The sequence below is a fragment of the Trachypithecus francoisi genome, unplaced genomic scaffold, assembly GCF_009764315.1.
Source record: "Trachypithecus francoisi isolate TF-2019V2 unplaced genomic scaffold, Tfra_2.0 Lachesis_group13, whole genome shotgun sequence".
NCBI lineage: Eukaryota > Metazoa > Chordata > Mammalia > Primates > Cercopithecidae > Trachypithecus > Trachypithecus francoisi.
The window spans coordinates 120453059-120471196 of record NW_022681458.1 but is presented as its reverse complement, the minus strand read 5'-3'; the positions used below and the strand labels follow the sequence as shown (position 1 = coordinate 120471196).

Here is an 18138-nt window from a genome sequence, read left to right as displayed (position 1 = left end):
AAAAACACATAGGGGACAAAAGGTACCTACTGACTTGCAAATAATGGTTATATATTTTATAAATTCTATGTTCTCCCCAATAAAAAAAGATACTAGAATATGCTTTCACATGGGAAAAAAACCCAAACATTTCTCACCACACAGCATCCTTTGAATACAATTTCAGCAACATTTGATGACCTCAATTAATTATAGCCACACTTAAGCAGTGTTCACAAGTAGAAATTTTTAATATTTATATGGCTCAGGAGGCTGCTTGGGGCTGGACTGGGCCGCCCTGAGGTTCTAAATCCCCTTACATTCTCCCAGCCATCCAATAAAGGAGGAAAACATTATCTTGGAACAACCATAACTTATTCTGTGTACTGACTGGAAAGCTCAGAATTACACCATAGTAATTTCCTTTTGCCTAATTAATTTCAAAATTTTATATTAGAGTTTTGACAATATTTTCAAGAAAAATATGCTCCATAAACCCACCTTGTATATTCTTCTTGTAACTTGTTGGGGTCACTTACAAAAAATTTGACTCTAAAGTTCAAATTGTAAGGAGATCCTCCTAGAATAAAAGTAGTTCTAATTAATCAGACTATATTAATCCTTTATCTTTATAAAGTAAACTTGCAAAATGTTAAATATGTATGCTCACTCTTTAGCTGCTTCCTTATTGGTTTGTTAGGATCCAGCCACCTCTGAAAAATAAATAAATAAAATTGATTTCTTTTTTCCTTTGGGAACTGCTATATTGATTCTTACAAATCTATTCCATTTGGAGATTAATGCTTAAAGCTGCATTTCAGAATAGGCCCAGGTAGGAAAATAACCATTACATTACAGACAATATTTTTCATATCAAATGTAATAAAATTATGCTAGAAATTAGTGAATGTATTTGTGTTAATACTAAGATTTTGATTTGAGTTTTCCATCACACTGTACAATGCGCAATAACCTCTATTTCAAAAGTAAAGATGGTTAATAATTGCAGCAACCTGAAGTGATTCACATTAATCTAACTATATTTCTTAATAATCTAGCAAGTTTTCAAAATTCTCTTTACCCTTCACACACACACACACACACACACACACACACACACACACACACAATCTTGGGCTTTACACCCATTCAGGCAAAATTCTACTACAGAACTTGAAAATCCACTGAGGAGAAATTTTATAACAGTTACCTCATTCCTTTAAAAATAAAATACCTCCCCTTCAAAAAAAACCCACCAATTTTTTTAAGATATAATGTTTAGTTTTGAGAATGATTTTTATGTGTGAGAAATCTTAAGCAGTTTCAATACTTCTGAAGGCCAGTTTAGCTCTATTTCTGGACAATTAGGGCTGAATTCAGAAAAATTTTAACTGCTAACATGTTTCGGTTAAAAAAATCAAAGAACCCAAAATGAGGTACTAGATATGGTAGAATTTTCCAAGTAAGTTTATGTATCATTATTTATAAACCAAACTTCTACCACCCATAATTAAATCCAGGCAGAACACATAGATTTTTAATAATAAATAAATGGCTGGGAGTAATTAATAATGATTTCCTCTCCACTGTCCATAATATCCAACACATCAAATCCAAGTCTATCTTCAAACTGTATCTCGAATTTATCAATCTATCATCCTTATCTCTCTAGTCTAAGCTCTGCCTATCGCCACTTAATTGCTCTCCCAGTTGATGTTCTTATCACCATGTCCCTCTTCATGCTCCATAAAGAAGCAAGAGTAGTATTAAAACATATATTTGAATATGTCACTCATTTGCTTAACACCTTGATAATTTCTCAGTAGTAGATCCAAAAACTATGGCTTGTATGGTCTCTTCTCACCTCTTCCACCTCAACTTACTAAATTCCAGCCATAATGGCCTCCTTTCTGTTTTTGAAAGATGCCATCATAAGGCCCTCAATTTCAAGCTTCCCTTTCACAGAATGCCCTCTAGATTTCCTACAGTACTCTTCACTACCTGTAAGTCTCAGCTTAAAGCCTGCCACCTCAGAAAGGCCTTCACTGACCACCCTACCAAAAGTACGTCATACAGCTCCCATTTATTTTCTATAAACAAGTAAGGAACATTATATTCCTTCATTACATTGCCTCAATTAAATTTGTTTCACCTTTTTTTTTTTTTCTGACTCCTTCATTAGATTATAATGAAACCAGGGATAAAAGCTGTTTCAGTCAATACTGTACAGTCAGCACCTAGCACAGGGCTTGACATAATATGAATTAAAAATACTGTCAGAAGCAGTGGCACATACCTGTAATCCCGTCTCAAAATAAGTAAGAAAGTAAGTAAAGTAAATAAGTAAGTAAATAAATAATTTACTGAAGGACTAAACCTGCTGAATGATTCAATAGCCAGGGGTAGGATTTTCAGCCCTGTTTAATACACTTTCCTCAATCTATCTACCCATTTATCCACCTTCCCATCCATCTATCTATTAATCTAGTGATTTTTGTTCTTCATATCTTCTAGGAAAAGTCATAAATTATATCCACTTTAATGACTGTCTACAATCAAAGTTTCAGATCAATTAATCTATTGAAAACCTGTCTTCCTCATTCAGTTCTCCTTCAAAATAGTCTGGTAAAAGAAATACAAACACATTTACATACACAGATGCATTAAGCTGACATAGCTTAGAAGTACAAAGACAAGCACTGAGAAATTTAATAGCTCTCATCAATGATATCAATGAGATAGGGCTTAGGTTCTTGGTTTAAACCAGAAAGATGGAACAGTGCTATAACAAGCACTATTGAATGGTAAAAATAGCATTTGTTGTAAAACTCCATCATTAAGTTGCGAAACAAACTAGGAAAAACCATAATATATAAAGAAGTTCTACACATCAAGAAGAAAAAAACTGACATAATAGAAAAACAGGCAATGAATAAGAATGGAAGTTCACAATCAAGGAAATACAAATGGCATTTAAGTATATGACAAGATAGTCAATCTTGATCATAATTAGAGAAATACAAAAGTAATCTACATTGGGTTATTAGTTTTCAACAGTAACACTGGGCAAAGACTAAAACGTATGATGACATACACGTGAGAAGAACAGGCACTCTTGTACATAGCTTCTGAAAGTATAAATTGTACCATCTCAATGGAGGATAACTTTGCAAAATTTATCAAATTATAAAATACATATGACAAGACTCAGCATTATTTGTATGCAGTATTTTTAGTGAGATATATTTCATGCACCACAAAATTTACCATTTTAACAGGTATGTGTCATTATACTTTAGTCTATTCCCTATGGTATGCAACCATCATCACTATTTAATTCCAGAATATTTCCACCACCTTCAAAGGAAATCTTGTACCTATTAGCAGTCAGTCTCAATGTGCCCTTCCCTGCTGCCCTTAACAATCACTAACCTATACTCTGTCTCTACGAATTTGTTTTGAACATTTCATAAGAATGGAATCATACAACAGGTTGACTTTTGTGTTTGTCTGCTTTCACATAGTATGTTTTCAAGGTTCATCTACATTGTAGCATGTAACAATATTCATTCCTTTTTGTGGCTGATACTGGGCCGTGTCTACTTTTTGACTATTATGAGTCTGCTAAGAACATTTGTGTACACATTTTGTGTGAACATGTGTTTTCAATTCTCTTGGGTATATGCCTAGGAGTAGTATTGTTGGGTCACAGGATAACTGTATATTTAACTTTTTGAGAAACTGCCAAACTTGTTTCCACGGTGGCTTTTTACATCTCCAATATCAATGTATAAAGACTGCCATTTCTTCACATCCTCATCACTACCTTTAAAAAATTATAGCCATCCCAGGAGGCTGAGGCAGGAGAATGGCATGAACCCGGGAGGCGGAGCTTGCAGTGAGCTGAGATCCGGCCACTGCACTCCAGCCTGGGCGACAGAGCGAGACTCTGTCCCAAAAAAAACAAAAAACAAAACAAAACAAAACAAAATTATAGCCATCCCAATGAGTATGCTGTGGTATGCCATTCCTTTTCATTTCTGAATATTTCATTATGTAGATACACCACACTTGGTTTATCTACTCATCACTTGACTGACAGTTGGATTGTTCCCATATTTTAGCTATTATGAATAATGTTGCTATGAACATCTGTGTATAAATTTTTGTGTGGACATACATTTTCAAGTCTCTTCAATATGTATCTGGAAGCGGAACTGCTTACAGTAACTGTTTTAATACATCTTGAAAACACATGTTACAAACCCTTAATTTTGTTCTTACATAAATGGACACTGGGGTTATATCACCACCTATAGTTACAGACAGCATTTTCTGTGCCAAGAACTGCTGTACTAACTGGATTACTGTGCTACATCTGAGAAAAGCTGAACTGTCTGCAATGAAATATATATGAATTTTAAATGTAATATTCTATTAGAAACTATAACTATCGGCCGGGCGCGGTGGCTCAAGCCTGTAATCCCAGCACTTTGGGAGGCCGAGACGGGCGGATCACGAGGTCAGGAGATCGAGACCATCCTGGCTAACACAGTGAAACCCCGTCTCTACTAAAAAAAAAAAAAAATACAAAAAACTAGCCGGGCGAGGTGGCGGGCGCCTGTAGTCCCAGCTACTTGGGAGGCTGAGGCAGGAGAATGGCGTGAACCCGGGAGGCGGAGCTTGCAGTGAGCTGAGATCGGGCCACTGCACTCCAGCCTGGGCGACAGAGCAAGACTCTGTCTCAACCAAAAAAAAACAAAAAAAGAAACTATAACTATCTAGTTAATACTGATAGCTAATAAGAGATGGCACTACATCATCAACTCTATTCATGAAGGAGTATCTATTTAAGGATGGAGCTCTGTTTCTAATCTTTTCAAACCTTTCAAAGCGATTAGACATTGCTAATCGGTCACCTGATGGCTCATAGTTTCTAATCTTTTCAAAGCCAATTTCCCATTCTTTTCCCTGGGAAGAATCTCTTGTTTACTCCATATACTGCTTCATATGACAAAGTTAATTTTTCTATCTGCCAAAACGTAGTAATAAAATTTCTACATTTGAGATCTGCAAGGTTTCTACTAAGAAATCCACTGATTATTTTATTGAGGTGCACTTGTCTGAACAAGTCACTTTTCTCTTTCTCTTGCTGCTTTCAAAAGTCTGTCTTTCAACCACTTTCACTGTACTTGGAGTTCAGTGAGCTTCTTCTATTTGTACATCTGTATCTTTCTGCAAATTAGGGGAAAGATACATGGTAAGACCTTGTCTCTACAAAAAAAAATAAAATAAATAAACAAAAAATTAGCCAGGTGTGGTGGTACATGCCTATAGTCCTGGTTACTCGGGAGGCTGAGGTGGGAAGCTAGGAGGTTGAGGTTCAGCCTGAGAGGTTGAGGCTGCTGTGAGCCATGATCACACCATTGCACACTGCACTCCAGTCTGGGTGACAGAGCAAGACCATGTTTCAATCAATCAAACAAGTAATTGAACTCCAAACTGTTCAGGGTTGCTATTGTAAACAGCCTTGGTCTTAAAGAAAATATAATTTGGGCAAATTACAGCCATATATTTATTTCATCTGTTTCAGTATCACTTTGGAGATTAAATTCTAGCCTACATTCTTTTCCACAGTATCAAGTTTTAGATGTGTATTTTTTTCCCTTAACTCATTCATTATGTGAAGCCTACTTTCTATAAGGCACTGTGCCAGGTACTGGGGTGATATAAGATCAAAACATAGTTCCTATCCTCAAAAACTGGTAAGAACCATATCAGCTCAAGAAAGTATCACCACTGCTACAGATAAAAAAGAAAGAGATAAATTATACCTGGGGAGTAGTGGTAGTCAGGAAAGGCTTGAGAGGGAAGGTGACTTTTACTCTAAGTCTTAAAAAAAGTGAAGGTAGAGGGGTAGGGTAAAAGATGTGAGGGGAATGAAGGATGTGAGTTAAAGTAAAGGTGAGATATTTCAGGCACAGAATGTATTTATGCCCAAGATAGCAAAGATCAAGTATTGCATATTTCATCTGAAAATACTCCATTTTCTATCCATTTTTAGAAATCTTTAGCAGTAATACCTGCCAATACTCATCTTAATGGCAGCTGTATACATTGTGATATTAACCTTTTGTTTCTCTTATAAATCAATCCTATTTCTCACCAGAAATCAAGTTAGAAACTTGGGAGGAAGAACATCTCCCAAATAAAGTAATTCTGGAGAGTCACTAGATCCAGTAAAAAACACAGGGCTTAGTAAAACAGTAGAAAGAAAAGATGTGGAAAACTTGGACTTGATCCCAACTTTACCTTTCACTATGCTAAATAAAATAAAATTATAACAAAAACAATGGCTAAATAAAAATAAAACAAAATTTAATAAATAAAATTAAAACAAAAACAATGCTGGAGAACTAGTGGGGCTGGATAAATCCTCGTGTGAATACGTTCCCACTACAGCTCCCCTTTTACCTCTCAAGTCTTTTATTATTTTATTATAAAAACCAGGTGACTTAACCAAATGGGTGACTATGAATGATGGTCAAAGAGTATCAGACTCGCATAGGGACTTTCTTCAGATATTTAAGTTAATAGACCAACTAACCATGAATCTCTAGGCATAGGGTGTCAGCAATTTTTTTATGTTTCCCAAGGGATTTGGAAGCATAGTCAAGTTTAGATGAATGATCGTTTACCCTTTTGTTTTCTTCAATAAATTTTTTATTAAAAAAACAGTATCAATATAAAACATTCAAGTTTTTTTTTTTCTCTCTCTCTCTCACACACACACAGCAAAAAAACACATAAAAGTCCTTTATTATGGCTCTTCCAATTCTACTCTCCCATCCAAAGAGGTAGCCTCTGTTCACTACCAGTAAGTATACCTTGCAATGCTGTGGTACACCTGCATATAAGCATTTAATAATTATATATATATGCTGAACTTAGTGCAGACACCCAATCAGCATAGTGCATTACAGTCCAGAACTCCTGCGCTCAAGTGGTTCTCCTGCCTCAGCCTCCCCAGTAGCTGGGACTACAGGCATGCATCACTATGCCCAGCAGATGTCACATACTTTATTCAACTATTCTCTTATGAGGGTTTCAGGTTTTTCCATTACTATTTCCTATTAAAAATAGTGTTGCAAGAGAAACTCTTCCATACAATAAATTTTTAATTTTGATATATGCTGCCATCTGCCTTCCAAAAACACTTTTTCACTTTATACTCTAACCAAGTATCTTGAGAATGCACATTTCCCCTTAGCCTTTGCCAGAACAGGTAGTGTGAATCTGTATTTTTGCTAATCTAGTATGCAAAGAGTGTTATCATTGTAATTTGCATCTCTGTGATTAACTAGTGAAGCTGAATATCTTGTCACGTTTGTCATTAATAGTTACTCTTTTTCTGTTCATGCTATCTTCCCATTTTTCTATTGGGTTATCTGACTTTTATTCATTATTTGTAGAAGCTCTTCTAGATTTTAATATTATGTTACATAAGTTGCAAGTATTTCCCTCGAGTTGGTATTCTGTCCTCAGTGTATATTCTAAATGCTATGCAGTGAAATCTGTCAACATTTCCTTTACAAATGCATGAACTATTGTTGCCTAGGATGATCATAATAAACAATTATTATTAAAAATGTTTCCAACTCTTACCCATTTTTATACTATTGTTTTACATTTAAATTTACATTGGAATTTATTTTTATATATAGTATCTATTAGGAATCTAAATACATATTTTCCCATCTTTAACCAATTGTTCTAATACCTATCTTGAATACCATCATTATAATAAACTATGTTTTCACACAGACAAAAATTGATACTTGGGCTGTTTCTTCTACCCCACTGGCTTATATCTATACTAAGAACATACTATTTTAAGTACTATGTCATCATAATACATTTTTATATCTGTTAGGACAAGGTGATTATATTTTATATATCTGGCTAAGTTTATCCAGATTCTCTTCCCAAGGAAGTTGAGGATCCTATTGTCAAATCTTCTCCCCCAAAATTCCATTCAGATTCTAACCAGCAATACCACTAGTTCTACCAATGAAACTGAAATAGTGCTGAGATCTTTTACAATACTGAGCATTCCTCATCATGAGCATGGTATATCTCCATTTATTCATAATTTCTATTATATCTTCCTGCAAAGTTCTATATTTTCTTCATATGGCTCTTGACACTCCTGCTAAGGTTTATTCCTAGATGTTTAATGAAGATGGGTTTTTAAAAAAATGAGATTTGCTATTTTGTTAGAGTATGTCTCCTAAATGGTATATAAAAAGGTACTGATATTTGTTTGTGGAGCTCTAAATCTTACTAGCTATAATAGTTTTCCAAATGATTCATTTGAGCTTTCGAGGTGGATAATCATATTGCTAAAGAAAAATGAGTTCTTCCCCCAACAACCATACCCTAACACACAGCTTTATTCCACAGGGAACTATATCTGTTGCCCTCTGTTCAATTAGAAAAGGGGAAAAGACGAGGCCAAGTGGCCTCAATTAGTTTCTCAGTTAATCACTTTGATACGCGTACTACATTACCCAGAAATCTCTCCTCTTCAACACCTTGTTGGTAAGTTTTCCTCTGGTTTGACTCTTCCACCAATCCTATCAACACTGAATGTCAACATTCAATCTTTTAAAAAATCTTGAAAATTTCTTGTCTGTTGATGGCATTAATTTTTATTCTCTGTGTGTTCGTGAGTGTACTATCTGACATTGGAAAGCAACCAAAAGTAGGCAAAAAGAGGAGGAAAATCTACTCTTGAAAAAAGAGAAAAACTGCAAGGGCTGACATATATATTAGCAATCTTTGCCTGGGGCAAGTTCAAATCCTACACAGGCAGAGGACATCCTTACTGACTTGAGGTGTCAGAGGACAGAGTTTAGGAATGGAGTAAAAAAAAAAAAGACAGAAAATTGGGAGGAAATTCTGAAAAGGAGAACTCAGAAAGAGGATTAGCCTCAAACTCTGGCTATGGACCAACAATGAACCACTGTTCATTCTGGTTAGGGTTAGGGTTAGGGTTAGGGTTAGCTCTGGCTGACAGCTGAACTATGCATGTATAGTTAGATTCCAGAGTCGCAAGAAAGAGGAGGAGTTGGAACCTCTAAGAAATAAGCAGAGATACTCCTCCCAAATTGGACACAGAATACAGACTCTGGGTCCGGCCAGGTTAACTGTACCTATTTGCAATATGCAGTTTAAATTGTGACAAATGTATACAGCCAGGTAACCATCACCATCCACAATCAAGATAATTTCTGTTCTGAAGTGTTTCCTCTGCTTCTTTGCAATCAGTCCACCAAACCCTAGGCAACTACTGATCTGCTTTTGGTCACTACGTGTCAGTTTAGCTTGTTCTGTAAGTTAATATAAATGGAACCATATAGTGTTCTACTCTATAGATACACAGCAGTTATTTTTCATCCCTTTGTTTATTGATGGACATTAAAGTTAATTCACATTTGGGCTATTATGAATAAAACTACTATGAACATTTGTATACAAGGCTTTATGTGACATGTTTTCATTTCTCTTGGATAAATAACTAAAAGTGGGATTTCTCAGTGGTATATATTAAACCTATGTTTAATTTTACAAGAAAACTTCCAACTATTTTTCAAAAAGTGGTTGTATCATTTTAAATTACCACAAGCAATTTTATCAGTTGTTCCACATCCTTGTCAACACTTGGTATTGAAATAATTTTTAATTTTAACTATTCTAGTGGATATACTACTTCTAGTGGAAGTACTACTTCATTGTGGTTTTACTTTGCATATCCTGGATGCATGTTTAAATATTAAACGTCCTTTGTCACAATAAAAACTTTCCTTTCTTTTCCAAGTTCTGTTGAGTTTTCATTATGAATGGTTGCTGAATCTTATTCTCTGTAATTTATGCCCCAGTTACACTGATTTAGGGAAAAAACTAAACAGTGTACTTGATGGGGAAACAGTGTTTTCAGTATTTTCCTCTAAGATCGGGAACAAGAAAATGTAGTCGGCTCCTATCACTTCTATTCATCTTTGCCCTGGTGGCTTTGGCCAGTGCAATAACAAATCAAAAAATGAGAAAAACAGAAAGGATAAAGACTGGTAAGGAGGAAGTAAAACTGTCCCTGTTTGCAAAAGACATGATTATTTACATAGAAAATCCTAAGGAATCAATGAAAGAAACTACTAACAGTAATGTGTATTAGCAAGGTCTCAAAATACAAGGTTAATATACAATCAGTTAGTCATCTTGGGGTTTATCCCAGAAACACAAAGTTGGTTTAAAAATTGAAAATCAATGTAATTTACCATATATCTACATGATAATCTATGTAGAAAATTTTATAGAATTTACAAAAAGCTACTAGAATTAAGTGAGCTCAGGAAGAGTATAGAATACAAAATCAATACAGAAACTTAACTGTATTTCTATATGCTAGAAATAAACATTTTGAAATGAAAAAACCAACAATACTATTTGCATGTTTTTTCTATTTACCAAGTTGCCAAAAACAGAATTTGACGTAGTAACCTTGATTTACCCCTTTTCCTCATGAACTCATTCTATCTGAATCAAATCAGCCAGTCCTGTTGACTTTATCTCCTAACTGAATTATCTCTAGCACTTACCTTCTTTTCTTCATTCCCCACAGCCAACCACTACTTTCTTAGTAATTTCTTTATTCCAACAATCTCCCAACTGTCTATTAGTTACTGGCTACACTACAACCAAAGGGATATGGGTAAAACACAAGTCTTATGTTTAGTCATATAAAAAAATTCATGTTTGATTTTATCATGGATTAAAAGGCATTTTATGATATCATGTACTGCTCAAACCTCATCTTTTACCCCTTCTCCTTTTATTAAATAAAAGTTTAATACTAAAACTTTTTTCCAGTTCTTCAAATTCAGCATTCCTGTTTCTTCACTCTTGATCTCTGCATATGCTCCTGCTTCTTTCTTAAACACTTCGGTGTACCCCAGGTCTCTCTGCCATTCCCTCTCAAAATACAAAAGTTAAAAGAGACAAGAAGCAAAAAATACCAGTTAGCAGGCTACCAAAGAGGATTACACAATAGGTAAATAAGAGCTTGCATTAAGATATTACAGTAGAAACATATGAACAGATAAGAAAGAAATAGTGAAATATATAAAATAAATTTAAGCATTTTAGCAACCATGTACTAAAACATGGCTTGTTGAAATAATGGTCAGCCTCTATGTGACTTTTCCCATATTTACTGAAACCTAACGTGATAAATAATGTAAGAATTGAGTTATGTAAAAGAAATATTAAAAAGGTAAATAAAATTATACCAAATAAATTATGTCATAATTTAGTAGTGTTAATTAACAGTATACTGCATTAGAGTAGTGATTTTCCTAATGTGGTTCCTTGGACAAGCAGCACTAGTGACACAAGGGAACTTATTTGAAAGTAATTTATTGAGTTCCACAGTAGACCTTCTGATTCAGAATCTCCAGGCACAGGTCCCAGAAATCTGTATTTTAAGAAGCCTTCCAGTTGTTTCTCATGCAAGCTGCTGTCTGAAAACCACGGGGTTAGGAGCTATGCAAAGAGGAGTAAACCAGTACAATATCATAATCCAACAAAAATTCCAGAAGACTGAACTTGCACAAAGATCAGGCCAACAATAATTAATAATCTACCCTCCATCCTACTTAAGAGCAGTATAATTCAATTTAATAAGGAAAGTAACAGTAAATGCACAGGAATAATATAATCTCAAGGCTCTGTTAAATAGCATGCTGATAAAGACCACTAAGAAAAAGCCACCTTTAACTGCTCATAAAATTAAAGAAATAATGCATAATGAATTATAACCACAATATTATTTTCCTCATTAATTCAACATACATTTACTGAATATTACTACTACAACAAGATATTATGCTAAAAGCTAAAATTGTGATAAACAGGTCTTTTTTTTTTTTTTTTTTTTTTTTTTGAGACGGAGTCTCGCTCTGCCGCCCAGGCTGGAGTGCAGTGGCCGGGTCTCAGCTCACTGCAAGCTCCGCCTCCCGGGTTTACGCCATTCTCCTGCCTCAGCCTCCCAAGCAGCTGGGACTACAGGCGTCCGCCATGTCGCCCGGCTAGTTTTTTGTATTTTTTAGTAGAGACGGGGTTTCACCATGTTAGCCAGGATGGTCTCGATCTCCTGACCTCGTGATCCGCCCGTCTCGGCCTCCCAAAGTGCTGGGATTACAGGCTTGAGCCACCGCGCCCGGCCGATAAACAGGTCTTAAATTAAAGCATGAGAAATTCTGAAAAGTCAAAGCTTTAAGTAATTTTCTTTGTTGCACTGGAACTTATTACCAAGGAAGATTCTAAAGGGAAAGACAGCTATTATTCTGTATTTGTTATTTAATACTTACGAGAAAAAAAACAACACGCTAAGTGCCTTTTACATTTATCAATTATAAACTCAATTACATTAATTTCAATGTCTAATGCAATAGTAGTTCTAATTCTCTAAAACTAATAAATAAAAATATGCATAAATATATACATAATATATAGATACATGTGCATATGTATATGTAACATACAGAAGTTTTAAGATTTAAAAACTCTGAGCTAAAGATAGGTGAGAATTAATTCTAGAAGAATCTTGTCAAATTCCTTTTGATTACTGATAGTAATTTTATTATATGGTTACCTCCTCTCCTTAATATGTTCATTTACTTTGTAAATCCTATGCATCCATATTATCATCACTTGGGAAGCAACATCATGTGGTAGAGAGTATAGGCTTTGAAGTTAGATCTAAGTTCAAGTTCTTTCTCAGCTACTTCAGTAGTTTCCATGACATTAAACAAATTAATTGACTTACATAAGCATTAGTTTTTCATCTTTAAAATGGTTTTAATGATACTTTCATAAGTGAGGAAAGTATTGTGAGAATAAAATGGAATATTATAAGCAAAACATTTAGTTGATTAACAAATTCAGATGTTTTATAAATGATACTCCCGTACTCCTTTCTCTTGAAGCATAGCATCTTTTTCCTTCAGTCCGTTAATTATCCTCAAAGCCTTAATTCACACTGACAACTAGAATTGGAACGCTACTTATAAGATTTGTGCTCTTGACAACTAGAAATGGGACACTATTTATAAGATTTGTGCTCTAAAGGTCCTTCTGTAGACACATTTTGGCATCTCAAAAATTCTTCCAAATATTTAAATAACGAAACTGCAGAGCAGCAGACAAGACTAGCATGGGGAGTTAGGAGATCCAGGTCCTAGTTTCACTAATGCCAGGAAGTAGCTTTGGCTTGGGATGATGTCTTATGAAAACTTAGAGTGTGAGGCTAGATAATCTCTAAAGCCTCTTTTGGGCCTTTAAAATTCTGATTCTAACTTTTCTGGAAGAATTTCTTTGAATCATAAACAACTGGACTCTTGGAACCTGGAATGTCTCTTATTTGAGAAGGAATACTCAAGATAGAAAAGATAAAGAAAGAAAAAGTAGGAGACAGCAAAAAGATCAACCTAGCTACAAATACCTTTTTCCCTACATTCATTCTGGTGTAATTAGCTCTACATCTTTTTGTATATGATATGTCTTTTTGTATACAAATTTATGTGACAGAATTTTTATCTCTTGTAGTATACATGATCTCAATATTAATCCTTCTGAAGTGCTTCCTGAAAAGGATGGTTTTCATACTTATGGTAGTGACTACAGTGGTGAGTCGCTGGTCTCTTCCTCTTTGTCATCTTGTCACTTACCCCGTCAATCTAATGCCAGCCTATAGCTAGAGGATCTGACTTACGAGGGTCAGCAAGATCTAAGAATTATCTATTTTTTTCTCTCCATGAGGTATACTTAATGAGGTATAACAGTCAACTTTCAGGTATTTGCTTGGCTCACAATTTGCCTTTCTGGTAAGAAAGGAAAAAAACCTTTTATCTGAGGAATGTGAGCACCTTTAAATGATCAGGACAAGAAAGGCATTTAAAAAGTAACAGCAGTCACATCTCACTCTCCCTTCAACGACATAATTACCTCTTGAAGCTACTTGCTATGTGGGCTGTAGACTGAAGCCAAGTAGCCGTAAAATGTTATACACCCTATAGTTCAACCATGTATAGCCAATCACTAACCAATGTTATTTCTGTAAATCAATGAGAATTCCTGAAGAACAACTTTTGCACTTACTCGTTCTCCTGATTGATCCTGTTTATTCTTTAAAAACTCAAACCTTTCTTATGTTCTCCAGAGCACTCTCCAAGGCAACTTGCAAGTATATCCTGGGCTGAGGTCCTCAACCTTCGCACTTGAATAAACTCTTTAAACTACATTCTGACCCTTTTGATTATTTTAGGTTCAACCCGGGAAAGGTTGCATTATTGATATTTCTACTCACTTCCATTTTTACATGGGTTTATTTATCAGGAAACAACAGTATAACTCTAGGCCCCTGAAGCAGCTCAGGTCGTCTAGTGAAGGCATCAAAGTATGAGGAAAGTTTATTTTAATTTTAGTTCGGTATAAAAGCATTTATTTTCTCAGAGACTAGCTGGCCCTTGGTTTGTTTTTCTTTGTGCCATCCTCCTATTTTTCCATGGCTGGTTTGTGGTACAAAATCAGTAAATGATGTCAAGAAAATAAGTGGTAGTATTTAACATTTCATATATAATTCCCACTAGCTATTCATTCAGAGAATGACGATCCCAACCATGAGAGAGAGGAAGAAAAAAAACAAACCAACTTTTCTCATAAATATTACTTGTATTTTCTATAGCCCTTCTATTAATATAGCCTTATAAACAGATTTCTAAAACATTAATTCAGAACCATTTCTTCAGCCTGCTAATTTTTCTAAAAGTATACGAAATATTCCCTTCAAAATGGAGATCCTCTTACACTAATCAAAAGAATATACTTCATTGTAGAAGTCCCTCACTGTGTAAGCACATAAATTTACAAAGAATTCAATCAGAATTTGCTTGTATACCCTTTATCTAGGTTCAGAGTAAGATATATCCTTTAGTGCATTTTATAATGCTTAATTGTCAAAGTAAACATTTCTACTATTCACATGCTATCTTCTATTTCTATGATGTGATCTTTCTAATTAAAAGAACCACAATTGCAATTACTGAAGAATACGTAAAAATCCAAGGAGTTTAATGCCAAATAATTGTACAGCTCTGAAATTTAATCTCTATCTTATTTGTGAGGGTCTCTGATGAAATTTGGAAATTTGACATTGAATAACTTAAGAATTTTTATTAGAAATAGCTCTCTACAAATACAATAAAAAAACTAATTTTACTTTAGTGCAGACTATATACATCTGAAGGTATTTTAACCTTTATGCCCAATTTCCTCTCTTTCAGTCAACAGGCATAAATTGGACTTACTTTTTAGTTGTCTGAGACACATAATCAATGAAAGTGACATTACCTGACATAATCATGAAAGCCTTAAAGCTAATAACTTCTGAAAGATTAAAACGTCAAGAAAAGAGGAACAAAAGAAAAAGAATTACCTCTATTTAAGTCAAGTAAAAAAAAAAAATCTCATCAAATCAGTGAACGTTGTAAATCAGAAAGGACTTTCTATACTAAACTGAGAGGAAAAACTAAATAAAAATGAAAGACAAAATCTTAAACTTACTGGGTTATCTGTGGAATCATCAGCCAACTGTAAACCAAAATAGTCCTGCTCAGTCAAATCAAGATGCTTGAAGACTATATCCAACAAGACTTGCCCCTGATCATGTTTCTGGAAAAAAAAATTGAATGAAATCAACTTTGATAGGTTACACACTTCACATTTTTTAACCTGGTCGGCTTTTGTCCTCATATATTAACCCAGTTATGCCAGAGGTAGCAAACTTTTTTTGTGCGAAAAATCAGGCCTCGGCGATGACCTTGAACAGTAGGATATAAATAACTCCCAGGAGCTTAGCATGCCAATAATGGAGCACTAGGCATAAATGGGTTAACTTGGTAACTGTTTCCATACCGATGACTTGGTTGAGAAAAAAGACTTCCCATGTGACATAGTACTTTTAGAAAACAACCTGACCTTAGGCAAACTGGTTTAAAGAGCATATACTATGAAAATATAAAGAAACATTTTATTGAAAATACTTTCCACTTTCAGGCTATCATGGTATTTTTGTTAGTTCATATTATTGCCGCATCAACTCATGTATATATCTATATCATTTTGTTATGCCTTTTATTCTTATATTTAAATTGTGACTGGAAAGTGACATATTTGGCTAAATATTACTTAAAATATAATTTTGTATTAAAATAAATAATGCCATAAAAGGGGAAACAAAGACGGTAACAATTATTCATAGCTAATTGATAAAGGATTGCTAATATTTTCATTGCCAAAGTACTCAGAGAACTTTAGAAAACTATCTCATTTTAACCTCATACTAATTCTATCATGTAGAAAGAATTAGTACTACTATTCTTTGGGGAAGTAACTACAACTTCCCCAAATTCCAAAGATGTTAAATTGTGGTACTAAAGATATGATTAGACAATCCTCCCCACCAAAAAATATAACTAGTGAGTAAAAACAGACAAATGATCAACATGTTCAGTTAAAATTAAAAAAGAAACTGGGAAATTATAATGACATGCCATGGGCAAACAACAATCCCCAAAATAAAATCAAATGATAAAAAATAAAGACAAGAAATACTTATTGCTGCTAACACGGTAGAAAGATAGCTGTTGGGAAAGCAATTTGACAAAACAAGCAATAACAGTATCAACTACTCTGGCATCTTAACATAAGTAGCAAACAAAATCTAATACTGGAGGAAACTTCTATACCTATCAATAAACACTAGAGAAGCTTATTCTCGTTACATTTATATATGACATATATCAGAAAAACATGCTCAATGGTTTGAGTTTGTCCCCTAGAATTCATGTGTTGAAAATTTGGTCCCTGGTATGGTGGTTCTGAGAGACAAGACCTTTAAGAGGTGATTAGGTCATTTAGAGGGATTAATGTCGCTTTCCAGAGACAAGGTTAATTCTCAAGGGAGCAAGTAAGTTCTCACTATCACAGTACTAGATTAATTACCACAAGTGGGTTGGTATAAAGTGAGGCTGCCCCTGGGGTTCTGTCCCTTTTACATGTACCCACTTCCCCTTCTGCTTCTCTGCCATGTCATGACACAGCATGCAACCCTCAGGACCGACCAGATGTGGCAGTCTGATCTTGGATTTGATTTCCCAGCCAAAATAAACCTCTTTTTTTTTTTTTTTTTCAAGAAGTAGTTTCGCTCTTGTTGCCCAGGCTGGAGTGCAATGGCACAATCTGACCTTGGCTCACTGCAACCTCCACCTCCTGGGTTCAAGCGATTCTCCTGTCTCAGTCTCCTGAGTAGCTGGGATTATAGGTGCATGCCATCACACCCGGCTAATTTTTGTATTTTTAGTAGAGAAAGGGTTTCATCATATTGGTCAGGCTGGTCTTGAACTTCTGACCTCAGGTGATCTGCCCGCCACAGCCTCCCAAAGTGCTGGGATTACAGGCGTGAGCCACCGCGCTTAGCCAATAAACCTCTTTTTAAAATAAATTACCCAGTCTCAGGTATTCTGCTATAGTAACAGAAAATGGACATGGTAGAGAACAGTGATATATTTTACCACTAGTTTTTCTTCTCATTAGCTATAGCAGTTTAGAAACTTCCAGATACCAGTCAGAATTCAAACTTACAGCTGAAACTATAAGGACACATTTTTTTCATATAATGGAAAGTATAGAGGCACAAAAGATTCCAGAGCAAGCTAATTTGGCAGTCAAGGGACATCAAGACTAGGTTTCTTTCCATCATTTTCATCTGCATTCCAAGTGTTGGCTATATTTGTGAGCCTTTAGCAAGATGCTCACGGCAATTCCAAGATTCATATCCACACGTGGATATGTTCAAAAGAACAAGCTCCCTTGTAAAAGTCACCGTACAAAGACTCTTACTGGCCAGAATTGGGTCAAATGGCTATCTGAAAAAAACTCAACAATCGTGGGAAGTATGTGCTTCAAACAGCGCCTCTCAATGTTGGCTCCCATTCAAATTGCCTGCAAATGTTTTATAGACTGATGCAGTCCACCTCCCTG

General features: G+C 35.0%; 1 protein-coding gene across 4 annotated transcripts in view; it reads right to left on the bottom strand.

The window, feature by feature from the left end:
- The window catches only part of PTPN4 (protein tyrosine phosphatase non-receptor type 4), a 229750-nt gene that overhangs the window by 106135 nt on the left and 105477 nt on the right, over window positions 1-18138 (bottom strand). For all 4 annotated transcript variants that reach the window (XM_033231767.1, XM_033231770.1, XM_033231768.1 and 1 more), the window contains 3 exons: window positions 15661-15768; window positions 650-692; window positions 481-559 (listed from right to left, as the gene is read on the bottom strand). In XM_033231767.1, the coding sequence (XP_033087658.1) occupies window positions 481-559; window positions 650-692; window positions 15661-15768 (230 nt within the window). The remainder of the gene's footprint in view (window positions 1-480; window positions 560-649; window positions 693-15660; window positions 15769-18138) is intronic.